Source organism: Carcharhinus amblyrhynchos, chromosome 16 (assembly GCF_965287045.1).
Source record: "Carcharhinus amblyrhynchos chromosome 16, sCarAmb.v2.hapA, whole genome shotgun sequence".
Lineage (NCBI taxonomy): Eukaryota > Metazoa > Chordata > Chondrichthyes > Carcharhiniformes > Carcharhinidae > Carcharhinus > Carcharhinus amblyrhynchos.
The window spans coordinates 9,688,498-9,701,862 of record NC_137339.1 but is presented as its reverse complement, the minus strand read 5'-3'; the positions used below and the strand labels follow the sequence as shown (position 1 = coordinate 9,701,862).

At 45.6% G+C, this 13,365-nt stretch overlaps 1 protein-coding gene across 1 annotated transcript in view; it reads right to left on the bottom strand.

The window, feature by feature from the left end:
• Positions 1-3,075: 3,075 nt before the first annotated feature.
• The window catches only part of LOC145353825 (microtubule-associated protein 1 light chain 3 alpha), a 37,591-nt gene continuing 27,301 nt past the window's right edge, over positions 3,076-13,365 (bottom strand). The window contains exon 4 of the mRNA XM_080204668.1: positions 3,076-4,170. Within this exon, the coding sequence (XP_080060794.1) occupies positions 4,008-4,170 (163 nt within the window). The 3' untranslated portion in view covers positions 3,076-4,007. The remainder of the gene's footprint in view (positions 4,171-13,365) is intronic.

Below are 13,365 nucleotides of genomic sequence, written 5' to 3'. Positions count from 1 at the left end.
GCAAGGCCAAGCAAGGTGGTGAGTATCATTTGCACTAATCTCAAGGGTGCAATAGAGCAAGTCAGCTGCTGCCATGGTGTGGGGTCAGGGGCCTTCGAGGGTATGGGGGCTTAGTGGTGCTGGAGGTCTGCAGGTCAGGGCCCACAACTGGGTTTGGGGCTTGTGTGGTGAGAATTCTCGCTGCTGAGAGACCCTTGAGGGATTGCCAATGATGTCAGTTGCATAGCCCACTAATCTCGCACTGGTAACCCTGCTCGACAGGCTCCATGGTTTATTTTTGACACTCTATTTCAGGACCCACTAACAGCCCCACGCATCAAAGAATTCTGTAATGCAAAAGGAGGCCATTCAGCCCATTGAGTCTGCACGGACTACCATCCTACCTAGGCCCTATTACCATAACCCAATGTATTTACCCTAGCTAGTACCCCTGACACTAGAGGGCAATCTAACATGGCCAATCCATCTAACCTGCACATCTTTGGATGTCTATCAGCTGGTGCCTCAGTCAAGGGAGCTAGTCAGCACAGCTGTTCACACTGCATAAACTTTGCAGTGCTTCCTACAATGAGCACCGTAATGTCTAATTGCATGGTTAGGAGGGTTCTTCTGTCTGAAGTGTACACCCTTCCTGGAAGCGAGTTTACACCAGACGTCCAGGTGGGTGCACCTAGAAATACTGCAAATGTTACCTATTGAGGGCCTTCTCATTGGTTATGTGAGCGCCACCAAGTTCAGCCCAGTCTGCCACATGCTGCCTCCATCACCAGGGGGTGACAGGGTTCTGTATCTGGGTGGGAGGGACTCCCATGACAAATGTGCCAGCACAAGGGGTTAGCTGTATGTCACTCAGAGATGCTGGGACAGACATCCTGAGGGCGGGGGAAAGGACTAACATCTGATTCCCCATTGGCAGTCACAGTTTATGCTCAGGTGCATTGAGCATGATGGCTTCATCCTCGGATATCCCAGAAGTCTTCGCGAATCACCCCAGGATGGATCGTGGGGACAAAAACTACCCACTGAGGTCATGGCTAATTAGCTTGGTGTGGAAGCCTGAGATGAGGCAGAGTTCTGCCACTTGCTGTATCATTGAGTGGTGCATTGGCATGCTCGAGATGCAGTCCGCTACTTGAATCGCTCTGATGATGCCCCCTCAATACAGTCCCCAGAGGGTCTCCTGCATGATGGTGGTCTGCTATGCCCTCCACAACCTTGAACAGCAGCAGAGTGATGTTCTGGAGGATGAGGACCACACACATTCATCTGGGGACGAGGTAAGAGCCTGAAAGATGGAGAACAGGCAGCAGCAGCAAGGGGGCAGCATACCAAGAGGACCAGGGAGGCCCTGCTCGCCACCACATTAGGAAGCTTGATGCCCAGCAGTCCCAGCCAGCCTTCAAACCCCCCTTGCAAGAACCATGGAGCTGCTCTCTGTCTAATCTCCAAGCTGAACCTGTCTAGAGCAATAGAAGTTTACAGCATGGAAACAGGCCTTTCAGCCCAACTTGCCTATGCTGCCATTTTGGAATGTAAATGGCCTTTTCTTTCCTCATAAAACAATCCACCCATTCCTGGTATTGGTTCAGTAAACCTTTTCTGAACTGCTTCCAATGCCAATGAGAAATGTTTGCTCCCAGGCGGTCTTTGGAATTTTCTTCCCCAGTGAGCAGTCAGTGGTGGGTCATTGGATATATCCAGGGCCAAGTTATAGATTTATGGAATTACAAGAGTTATGGAAGATAGGCAGGAAAATGGAGTTTAAACCACAATTCCTGATCTCACTGAATGGCAAAGGAGGATTGATGGGCTGAATGGCCTGGTGCTGCTCATTACCAATGAGCCTGGAAGGATCTCCTACAGTGAGAGAACATGTCAGTGGGTTGGTTATTGTATCTACACAAGAAATGTTCCTGTATGAAATGATTTTCTTTGTACGTAGAGCTTTTAATTTAGTTGAATTAAGTCACCACTCTCACGATCTCCTTTTTTCCTGAAGACTCTTCCAGTTCCGTGGATGTCAACTGTCTTAAGTATCTTAGTTGAAGATCGATTTGTCACGAAAGAAGCTCAGTTGTAAATACAGGTGGCACAGTGGTTAGCACTGTAGCCTCATCAGTGCCAGGGACCTGGGTTTGATTCCCGGCTTGGGTCACTGTGCAGAGTTTGCATGTTCTCCCCATGCCTACATGGGTTTCCTCCAGGTGCTATGTTTCCACCCACAGTCCAAAAGAGCTGCTGGTTAAGTGCATTGGTCATGCTAAATTCTCCCTCATTGCCACCTGTTTGAGTACAGAGTCTGGCAGCTAAAGGATTTTCACAGAAACTTCATTGCCGTGTTAATGTAAGCATATTTGTGAGACTCCTAAATAAACTTAAAACAGAAAGGAGCTGTGACTAAGGTAGCATATTGAGTTAAGAATTCACCCTCTCCAGTTACTGCAGCAGGGGTCAGCAGTTAAAAATAAAGTTTATTTATTTATTAGTCACATGTAGGCTGACATTAACACTACCCTGAAGTTACTGTGAAAATCCCCTAGTTGCCATACTCTGGCGCCTGTGCAGGCACACTGAAGGAGAACTTAGCACGGTCAATCCACCTAGCCAGCACGTCTTTTGGACTGTGAGGGGGAACTGGAGCACCCAGAGGAAACCCATGCAGACATGGGGAGAATGTACAGACTCCACACAGACAATGACCCAAGCCGGGAATTGAACCCGGATCCTTGGCTTTGTGAGGCAGCAGTACTAAACATTGTGCCACCCGTCAGGAACCCTAGCTGATTGTTCCCCTTTCTAACCAACTGTTGCCAACCCCCTGGCGGAGATCATCAAACGGGGAGTGAGCAGAGATCAAATCCAGGAGCTGACGGGAGGGTGGAGTTGGGTTCCACAATCCATCGCCGGAGCCCGGAGAACATTCAAGACAAAACCCAATACTCAAAGTACAAAATGGATTAAGGAGACCTGGGCTGGTTTAAATCATAATTTTTTTTCTGTATTGGACTTTTTTTTTTGTAAATTATGCAAGTTTTTGTTCAAAAAGAAGAAATAAAAAAATCAACAATTGTGGAATTTCTGTGAATGCCATTCCCTTTTTTATCACACATTGACAGGCGCTGTAACTACACAGAACTGGCAACTAAAAAAAAAACTGAAATAATAGCCAACGCAATCAGAAAACGCACACACACACACAAATAATATAAAGAATTATAACAAGTGTCACAAAGTACAGAAACTACATTAAAAGTCTACGTCTGTATATGCTACAATATGACTGTTCTTGGGTTTTGTTTTCCTAAACACCCGTGCTGTTTATAAAGTGCATTGAAAGCAAACTCTACCTAAAATAGCTGATCACGAAAACAGGAAAGAGCTTTATGCACAATCCTAAGTTGCCTTTCTCCTCCCTCTACCCCCACCCCAGACACTCCCTCCCCTCCCTACCTATTGCCTTGTAGCACCGATAGTCGATATGCACTTAAAATCAATTTTAAAGTCATTGGTAATTTTATCTAATATTATCTATATGTATGTATATATATATATATAGATTATATATATATATATATATATATATATCATATTATAATATATCTCACCCTCTCCATTCAAGGCCATTCAATATCAGTCATTATAAGGCCTTGGAACTCCTCATTGTTTCGGCAGCTGGACCATGCATTAATCACATTTTTTTTTAATTACAAAATGAAATAAAAACACAAGGGAAAAAAAAGACCAATAACTAGCAAATAAACAATTGCCAATCATATAGATACAAGTGAGAGAAGGCTATTGTTCAATGTTTTACATGACCCCGGTACACTATGCGTTCGTAGTACGTGTGAGTGACAGAAATGCAGGATGGAAATCCTGGTGTTTTGGGTTTTTTTTTGTTTTGTTTTTTAAAAACACAGTGAAATTCTCTCTTCTCTCTTATCCTTGACCGGTTAACGAAGTCCAGGGGGCCTTCGCTCGCAGTAGTGCCGCCGCCGTCGCCACCTTCAGCACCCAAAGGTTTCCTGAGAGGCGTACACCATGTAGAGGAAGCCGTCCTCGTCCTTCTCCTGCTCGTAGATCTCCGAGATGGAGGTGGAGACACTCACCATGCTCCGCTGATTCACCAGCAGGAAGAAGGCTTGGTTTGGATTCAGCTGGAGCCTGCGCCTGTGGGAGAGTTGGGGGGCAGGGGGGGGGGGGGTGGCGGGGGAAGAGAGAAAGAAGGAGCGACAGACGTTAATCTGGAGGGACATTCCAAAAAGAGAGCGACAGAAAGAAGGAAAGGAAGGAACAAAAGAAGATCGACGGGTAGCCCCGGCAAAATAGGTTTGAGATGGCAGGAAAATCACAGACTAAACCATGGTCAGAATTCTTTGGCCGTTCCCGCCGGCAGCGCAACACCATCCACCCCCACTGCGGGTTGACCACCGCATGGGAGTGACATCAGTGGGAATTCCCAATGACAGTGGCGGGTCTGAAGAATCCCACTGCTAGCAATCAATGCACCACCACCCTGCACTGTAGGCATGCTATGATCCTACCCAGGAGAGATGCATTATGTGTCCAGATTGCCACCAACCTATCCTGGTCCCTCCATGCCAACACTATAGGTAAGAAAGCTCACCAACACTTCTACTTTCTCAGAAGATTGTGGAAATTTGGCATGTCAGCTACGATGGTCACCAAATTTTACCACAGAAAGCATGCTTTCTGGTTGTATCGCAGCTTGGTATGGCTCCTGCTCTGCCCAAGACCACAATAAACTACAAAAAGGTCATGAATGAAGCCCAATCCATCACGCAAACCAGTCTCCTATCCATTCTGTCTAAACTTCCCACTGTCTTGGAAAAGTAGCCAACATAATCAAGGACCCCACGCACCCTGGACATTCTCTCTTCCACCTTCTTCCTTCAGGAAAAAGATATAAAAGTCTGAGGTCATGAACCAACTGATTCAAGAACAGCTTCTTCCCTGTTGCCATCATTTTTGAATGGACCCACCTCACATTAAGTTAATCTGTCTCCATACCCTAGCTCTGACTATAACACTACATTCTGCATGGTCTCCTTTCCTTCTCAATGAATGGTATGCTTTGTCTGTATAATGCGCAAGAAACAATACTTTTCACTATATGCTAATACACGTGACAATAAATCAAATCAAAAAGACCTGATAGAGGTTTATAAAATCATGAGGGGCATAGATAAGAGGAATACCCAAGGTTTTTTTCCCCAGGGTAGGGGAGTCCACAACTAGAAGGCATAGGTTTAAGGTGAGTGGGGAAAGATTTAAAAGGGATCTGCAGGACAACTTTTTCACACAAAGAGTAGTGCGTGTATGAATGAGCTGTCGGAGGAGGTGGTAGAGGCAGGTACAATTACAATATTTAAAATACATTTGGACAAACACATGGATGGGAAAGGTTTAGAGGGATACGGGACAACACAGGCAAATGGGACTAGTTAAGATTAGGAAACTTGGTCAGAATGAACGAGTTGGGCCGAAGGGCCTGTTTCCGTGCTATATATCTATATGACTCTAAGTGCAAATGGCCAGTCTTGTCCCCTGACACTATTAGAAGAGGAGAATGTCCTTCCAGTGCCCAACAACACCTCCCTGTATTGGCAACCTGCAAAACTAGCTGCTGTTGTAGCCATTTTTTGCGAAATCTCGCTTTGTACAAAAACACCGTTTCCCAACATTAACTTTATTTGCAAAGCAATTCATCACACCAAGTTTGTGACATTTCTGACTGTTTGATGGAGTACCATAAAGATATAGCTGAAAAGGGAGACGTGTTACTGAAACTTTCCATCTTGCACTCATCGGGACAAATGCAAGAATACCAAACTTCAAACAACCGGGAGAAAAGGGTGCTGATTGGGTGGCAGGTTGACTCTGATTGGCTGAGGCGTGACCGGGCAGAAAGGCTCCCCAAGCTCTTGGGTACACGCCCCTTTTGTCAACAATATTCAAATTCTGTATGGCCAAGCGACTGTTTATAATTTTGCTCTCTTGCCTATTAATGCCCTTTAGGGGGAAGGAAATCTGCCGTCCTTATCTGGTCTGACCTACATGTGACTCCAGAGCCACAGCAACGTGGTTGACTCTCAACTGCCCTCTGAACAAGGGCAACTAGGGATGGGCAATAAATGCTGGACAGACAATGTCCCACGAATGAATAAATTAAGCGAATGCCTTACTGGGAGTCTTTCCTTCCTTATTATTGGAGGTAGCTGGTGTCAAGGAGGAAGGGCCCATGATCCAGTGATGGATAATAATGGTTCCCCCTGGGTCCCAGTGACCATGAACCTAGTTTCGGCCCCACCAGGTTCAATGCATTACTTTATACTCAGCCAGGACGGTGTGACATGCTTTTCCGCCAAGGAAAGAGTTTTAAAAGCCCAGTCAGTCGCTTGTTGAAGAGTAGGAAGCCTGGCAGCCACTTTGCAGTTCGCAAGCTTTCCAAAAACAGCAACGTGATAACAAGCGGAGAATGTGTGATGGCAGCTGAGGGGTAAATAAATATCAGCAGGACACCTGGGAACAAGCCACCAGCTCCAGATCAAAATAATGTCATGTGATCTGTTACATCTGACCGAGAGGCCAGGCCTGGATATAAAGGCACAGACAAAACGCTAGACACAGTCATTGGTGATCAGGATTTTTTTTTGAAAAAGCAGAAGAATGATAATGCGAGGGTGGCACAGTGGTTAGCACTGCTGCCTCACAGCGCCAGGGACCCGGGTTCAATTCCCAGCCTTGGGTCACTGTCTGTGCGGAGTCTGCATGTTCTCCCCGTGTCTGTGTGGGTTTCCTCCGGGTGCTCCGGTTTCCTCCCACAGTCTGAAAGATGTGCCGGTTGTAAAGCAAAGTAAAGTTTATTTATTAGAGTCATAAGTGAGGCTTACATTAACACTGCAATGAAGGTACAGTGAAATTTCCCTAGTTGCCGCAGTCCAGCTCCTGTTCGCGTCAATTCACCTAACCAGCACGTCTTTCGGACTGCGGGAATACCCGGAGGAAAGCCACGCAGACATGGGGGGGAACTTGCAAACTGCGCACATACTGTGACCCAACCAGGGACTGAACCCCTATCTCTGGTGCTGTGAGGTAGCAGTACTAACCACTGTGTGTTACCATGCAGCCCACGGTTGGGTGGATTATCCATGCTCAATTGCCCCTTAGTGTCAGGGGGACTAGCTGGGGTAAATGAATGGGGTTATAGGGATAGGTGGGTTTGTGGTTGGTGCAGGCTTAATGGCCAAATGATCCACACTGTAGGATTCTACGATATCCGATATCACCAAATGTTGCTCAAGCCCAAGACAGCAGGTGTGGACTAATGTTTATTTCTGGGGGGTGGTGTGTATCGCCGTTTCTGTTCAAGATTTCCTTCTGTTTGTGCGAAAAATGATGATGGGGGAAAGCTGATTTTAAGATGACAGACGGTCACGAGGACCCAGGGGAAACCATTATTGTCCATCACTGGATCCTGGGCCCTTCCTGCTCACCACCAGCTACCTCTGATAATAAGGAATGGAGGATATCCAGAAAGGGAGTCGCTTAATTAGGTGAGAGAGCAAAATCATAAACAATTGTACAGAATTTGAATATTGCTGACGAAAGGGGCATGTACCCAAGAGCTTGGGGAGCCTTTCTCCCCGGACACAGCGAGAGTCAACCTGTAAACCAATCAGTACCCTCTTCTCCCATAGTATAAATGATTGTTTGAAATTTGGTACTCTTGCATTTGTCCTGATGAGTGCGAGATGGGCGACACAAATGGTTAGCACTGCTGCCCTGCAGCGCCAGGGACCTAGGTTCAATTCTGGCCTCGGTCGCTATCTGCGTGAAGTTTGCACATTCTCCCCGTGTATGCGTGGTTCTTCCTCCAGGTGCTCTGGTTTTCTCCTACACTCCGAAAGACGTGCTGGTTAGGTGCATTGGCCGTGCTAAGTTGCCCCTTCGTGTCCACCAGCTTTGAAGATTAGGGGGATTAATAAGGTAAGTATGTTGGGTTATAGGGATAAAGTGGTGGGATGGGTGGGAGGGGGCGGTGGCAGGTAAGGTAATCTGGCGAGGAGAGTCAATACAGAGTCAAAGGAGTGAATGGCCTCCTTCTGCACTGTAAAGATTCTATGGATTTGAATATACAACATGGGAGTTTTAACACACTTGCCTGAATATCCACCCTGAAGGTGGGTGAGGTAGTTTTTCTGCTCTACAGATTTAGACGTGGCAAGCAGAGGGATCAAACTGAAAGACAGGGTTTGCATTTATATGGCGCCTTTCACAACTTCAAGACATCCCAAAGCCAATTTTTGAAATATAACCACTTCCCCACTGGACAGGACTCCCAGCAGCCAATTTATGCGTAACATGTTCAAACAAACACTAAAATGTGATAACGATCAAATAAATCGGTTCTTAATGATGTTGGTTGAGGCATTAACATTGTTGGTCAGAACTCCCCTGTAGTCCTTCAGGATAGTGGCGTGTGTTACCGTACGTTCACCTAGAGGGGTCTCAGGTGACAGTCGATGGAACCTTTTTTTTTAAAACTTTCTTCCAGCTAATGGATTTTTGTTAAATTATCTCATGCCCATCCTCAAACGGGCAAAGGCAGTGGGAGAGCACTTTATCAGACCACAGCTAAGGCTCTGAATGACAAACTTAAATGTATAAAGAACACAAGGATGTTAGCAAAGGCACATCGTAGATTTAACCCCAGCTGTCAAGCTGAACGATTCACTCTGGTAAGTCAATAGAAAAATAGTTGCAGCATACACAATACTGGGGAAGAATTTCATGGAAAAGTACAGCACAGGAGGCCACCATTCGGCCCATTAGGCTTGTGCTGGCTCTTTCCCCGTTGTCTTTGCAACATTTTCTCAAATATTCACCCAATTCCCTTTCGAAAGCTACGATTGAATCGGCTTCCATTACCCTTTTCAGGTATTACGCTCTAACCTACAGTTGGGCTTGAACCCAGGGCTTGGCTGCACGGTGGCACAGTGGTTAGAACAAAGAACAAAGAAAATTACAGCACAGGATCAGGCCCTTCGGCCCACCAAGCCTGCACCAAACATGCTGCCCGACTGAACTAAAACACCCTACTCTTCCAGGGACCATATTCCTCTACGCCCATCCCATTCACGTACTTGTCTAGACGCCCCCTAGAAGTTACTACCATATCCGCTTCCACTACCTCTCCCAGCAACGAGTTCCAGGCACCCACTACTCTGTAAAAAAAATCTGCCTCGTACATCTCCTTTAAACCTTGCCCCTTAAACATATGCCCCCTAGTAATTGACTCTTCCACCCTGGGAAAAAGCTTCTGACTATCCACTCTGTCCATGCCTCTCAATCTTCTATCAGATTGCCCTCAACCTCCAGTGAGAACAAACCAAGTTTCTCCAACCTCTCCTCATAGCTAATGCCTTCCATACCAGGCAACATCCTGGTAAATCTTTTCTGTACCCTCTCCAAAGCCTCCACATCCTTCTGGTAGTGTGGCAACCAGAATTGAACACTATATTCCAAGTGCGGCCTAACTAAAGTTCTATAAAGCTGCAACATGACTTGCCAATTTTTAAACTCAATACCCCGAATGATGAAGACAAGCATGCCGTATGCCTTCCTGACTACCTTCTCCACCTGCATTTCCACTTTGTGACCTGTGTACCTGTACACCCAGATCCCTCTGCCTATCAGTACTCTTAAGGGTGCTGCCATTTACTGTATATTTCTGATCTGTATTAGACCTTCCAAAATGCATTACCTCACATTTGTCCAGATTAAACTCTGCCATCTCTCGCCCAAGTCTCCAACTGATCTATATCCTGCTGTATCCTCTGATGGTCCTCATCGCTATCCGCAAATCCACCAACCTTTGTCATCTGCAAACTTACTAATCAATCCAGTTACTTTTTCCTCCAAATCATTTATATGTATTACAAACAGCAATGGTCCCAGCACTGATCCCTGAGGAACACCACTTGTCACAGCCCTCCATTCAGAAACACACCCTTCCACTGCTGCCTTCTGTCTTCTTTGACCGAGCCTGTAGCCTCACAGCGTCAGGGACGTGGGTTCAATTCCAGTCTCAGGTGACTGCCTGTGTGGAATTTGCACATTCTCTCAGTGTCTGTGTGGGTTTCCTCTGGGTGGTCCAGCTTCCTCCCACAGTCCAAAGATGTGCAAGTTAGGTTGACTGGGCATTGCTAAATTGCTGTTTCGTGTCCCAAGATGTGCAGGTTAGGGAGATTAGTGTCAGGGATTAGCAGGGAACTAGAGAAAGGAGAACAAACTGAACCTGCATGAAATAAAAAGGGTGGAAATGCTTTGGAATTCCTCACACTGCTCCTTTGGATATGATTGGAGCCAGTCTCTTCTTGCCAACAACCAGGATGGATTATCAACCATTTATTTCAAGCAAATAATTGTGTTTGGTGTAATTTTTTCAAACCTTGCTTCTGTAATTTAAAACTATTGTTCTGACCTAACACAAGCTACATCTTTCCAGTGAACAGACACATGACTTTACTTCTCTTCCAGCAGCTGAGCAGACTTTTTAAAAAAAAAATTTGATGATGTGTGCAAGTTATTATTAGTTCAAAGATTCACTAATTAAACAGTCCCTTGGTGATGCAGAACTTGGGTATTGCAGAAAAAAGACATGCTGTAGAAGCTTTCCATTTTGTACTCATCAAGATAGATGAAGGACAGATGCAAGAATACCAAATTTCAAAAGGTAACAACAATTTATGCTGCATGAAAAAAGGGTTTCTGATTGGTCAAGTCATCGCCATGGACAAACACCCCCCCCCCCTCCCCAACCAAGCAAGTTCCTCTCCCCTGCTAGTTCCCCTCCAAGTCACTCACCATCCTGACTTGGGAATATATCACCATTCCTTCTCAGTCGCTGAGTCAAAATCCTGGAATTCCCTCTCTAACGGCATTGTGGGTCAACCCACAGCACGTGGATTGGCGCGACTCAAGGCAGCAGCTCATCAACACCTTCTTAAGGGAACGAGGGATGGGCAATAAATGCTGGCCAGCCAATGCCTATGTCCCACAAATGGATTAAAAAAAAGTATCGCCAACCAATTAGCACCCTTTTCTCATGCAGTAGAAATCACTGTTTCCTTTGAAATTTGGCATTCTTGCATCTGTCCTGATGAGTGCAAGGTGGAAAGCTTCAACAACATCTCTTTTTTCAGCAACACTCAAGTTCAGCTTTTAATGACCACATATCTTCATCCATATCCATCTGACACCATATCCCATTCTCTGATTACAATCAATCACTGGTTTATTTTACTGATGGATTTAACCATTACTGTACAGAACAATTTGGACATTTTAAACAAGAATGCAGTTCTAGAATAGTCTTGATTATTAGAATTTGTAAAGCGCAGATTTCTCAATTAATAAAAGATTGTTAAACACGTTATGGTGACCAAGAAGCGATCCGAAGCGAGATCAACCCAGCAAAACGGCCAAAACATTAAATAGTGGTGGATGGCACGGTGACACAGTGGCTAGCACTGCTGCCTCACAGCACCAGGGACCCGGGTTCGATTCACAGCTCGGGTTGCTGTCTGTGCAGAGTCTGCACGTTCTCCCTGTGTCTGTGTGGGTTTCCTCCAGGTGCTCTGGTTTCCTCCCACAATCTGAAAGATGTGCTGGTTAGGTGCACTGGTCATGCTAAATTCTCCATCACATTACCCGAACAGGCGCCGGAGTGTGACGACTAGGGGATTTTCATTGCAGTGTTAATGCAAGCCAACTTGTGACACTAATAGATAAACTCAAACTGAACTATGCCTTTATCTAACTGCAATATTGCATCCCACAGCCTCACACCTCTTGACAATAAAATAGGTTTCTCCTTTTTGTTCTACATCCTTTAGATTTAATCTATTTGCCCTTGTTCGAGACTTCCCCAACACTCACTACCCAATCCCATTCCTTCTGAATGTAAAGCATCTCGCTCAAATCACCCAATAGTCTCCTCCCTTTAAGGAAATAAACCCCAATTCTTTTCCTATCATTCCCTGGGCAGCATTCTAACAAATCTATGCGCTCCCTCTCTTTTCCCTCAAAGTAAGGTAGAGTCCAATATTAGTGCTTCAATTGTGATCTATATAGATCACACATATAGATTTACGTTGCATCTGGGCTATTATATTTTATAGTTCTACCATTAAATCCAATATTCCATTTGCTTTTCCAAAATACAGTGCAGAAGGAGGCCATTTGGCCCAACGAGCCTGCAATGACAACAATCCCATCCAGGCCCTATTCCCATAACCCCCCCCGTATTTACCCCTGACACTAACAGACAATTTAGCATAGCCAATTACCCCAACCCTCACTTTTGGAGGAAACCGGAGCGCCCAGAGGAAACCCATGCAGACATGGGGAGAACATGCAGACTGACAGTCACCCGAGACCGGAATTGAACTCGTGTCCCTGGCGCTGTGAGGCAGCAGTTCCGACCACCGTGCCGCCCGTAAGTCCGTAAATCCATAAGATCTACTCACATTACTGCTGGAAATGTGAGAATGAGTAATAAAAATTGGCCAGGGATAACTCCGCTGTTATGAAAACAGAAAATGCTGGAAATACTCAGCAGGTCAGGCAACGAGTGCTGAGGGAGAAACAGAGTTGTTTCAGGTCAAAGACCTTTCATCAGAGTTCTGTTCTTCTTTGAAGTGGTGGCGTGGGATCTCTTATGTCCACCTGACAGCACAGAGGGGTTGCTGGCTTAAAATCCAGAAGATGGCATTGCTGGCAGTGCAGCACCCCCTCAGTACTGCTCTGGAGTGCCAGCTTAGATGTTTCCCCATGTGCAGTTGTCTCCACATACGGCTACGTTTTTGACTCTCTTTTCCAAAGGTGTAAGTATATTTGTGCAGGTATATAAACTTGACAGGATAATCCTGTGTACATAAAGTGTACGCTCTGTTTTTCACTTTATAAATTGTACTCCTTCGTCCAGAGAACGTTTAAGAGGAGATTTAAAGGAGGTGTTGAAGATTATGAATGGATTTGACACAATGAACAAAACGTGTTTTCGGCAACATATCCTCTCTTTTTTTTGTGTCCATCAGGGGATGTGGGTGTCACTGGCCAGGCCAGCATTATTACCCATTCCTAGTTGCCCCTTGAGAAGGTGGTGCTGAGCTACCTTCCTGAACCACTACAGCTCATGTGGTGTAGCTACACCCACAGTGCCGTTACTGAGAGAATTCCAGAGTTTTGATCCAGCGACACTGAAGGAATGGTGATATATTTCCAAGTCAGAATGGTGAGAAACTTGGAGAGTAACTCCTAGGTGGTGATATTCCAATG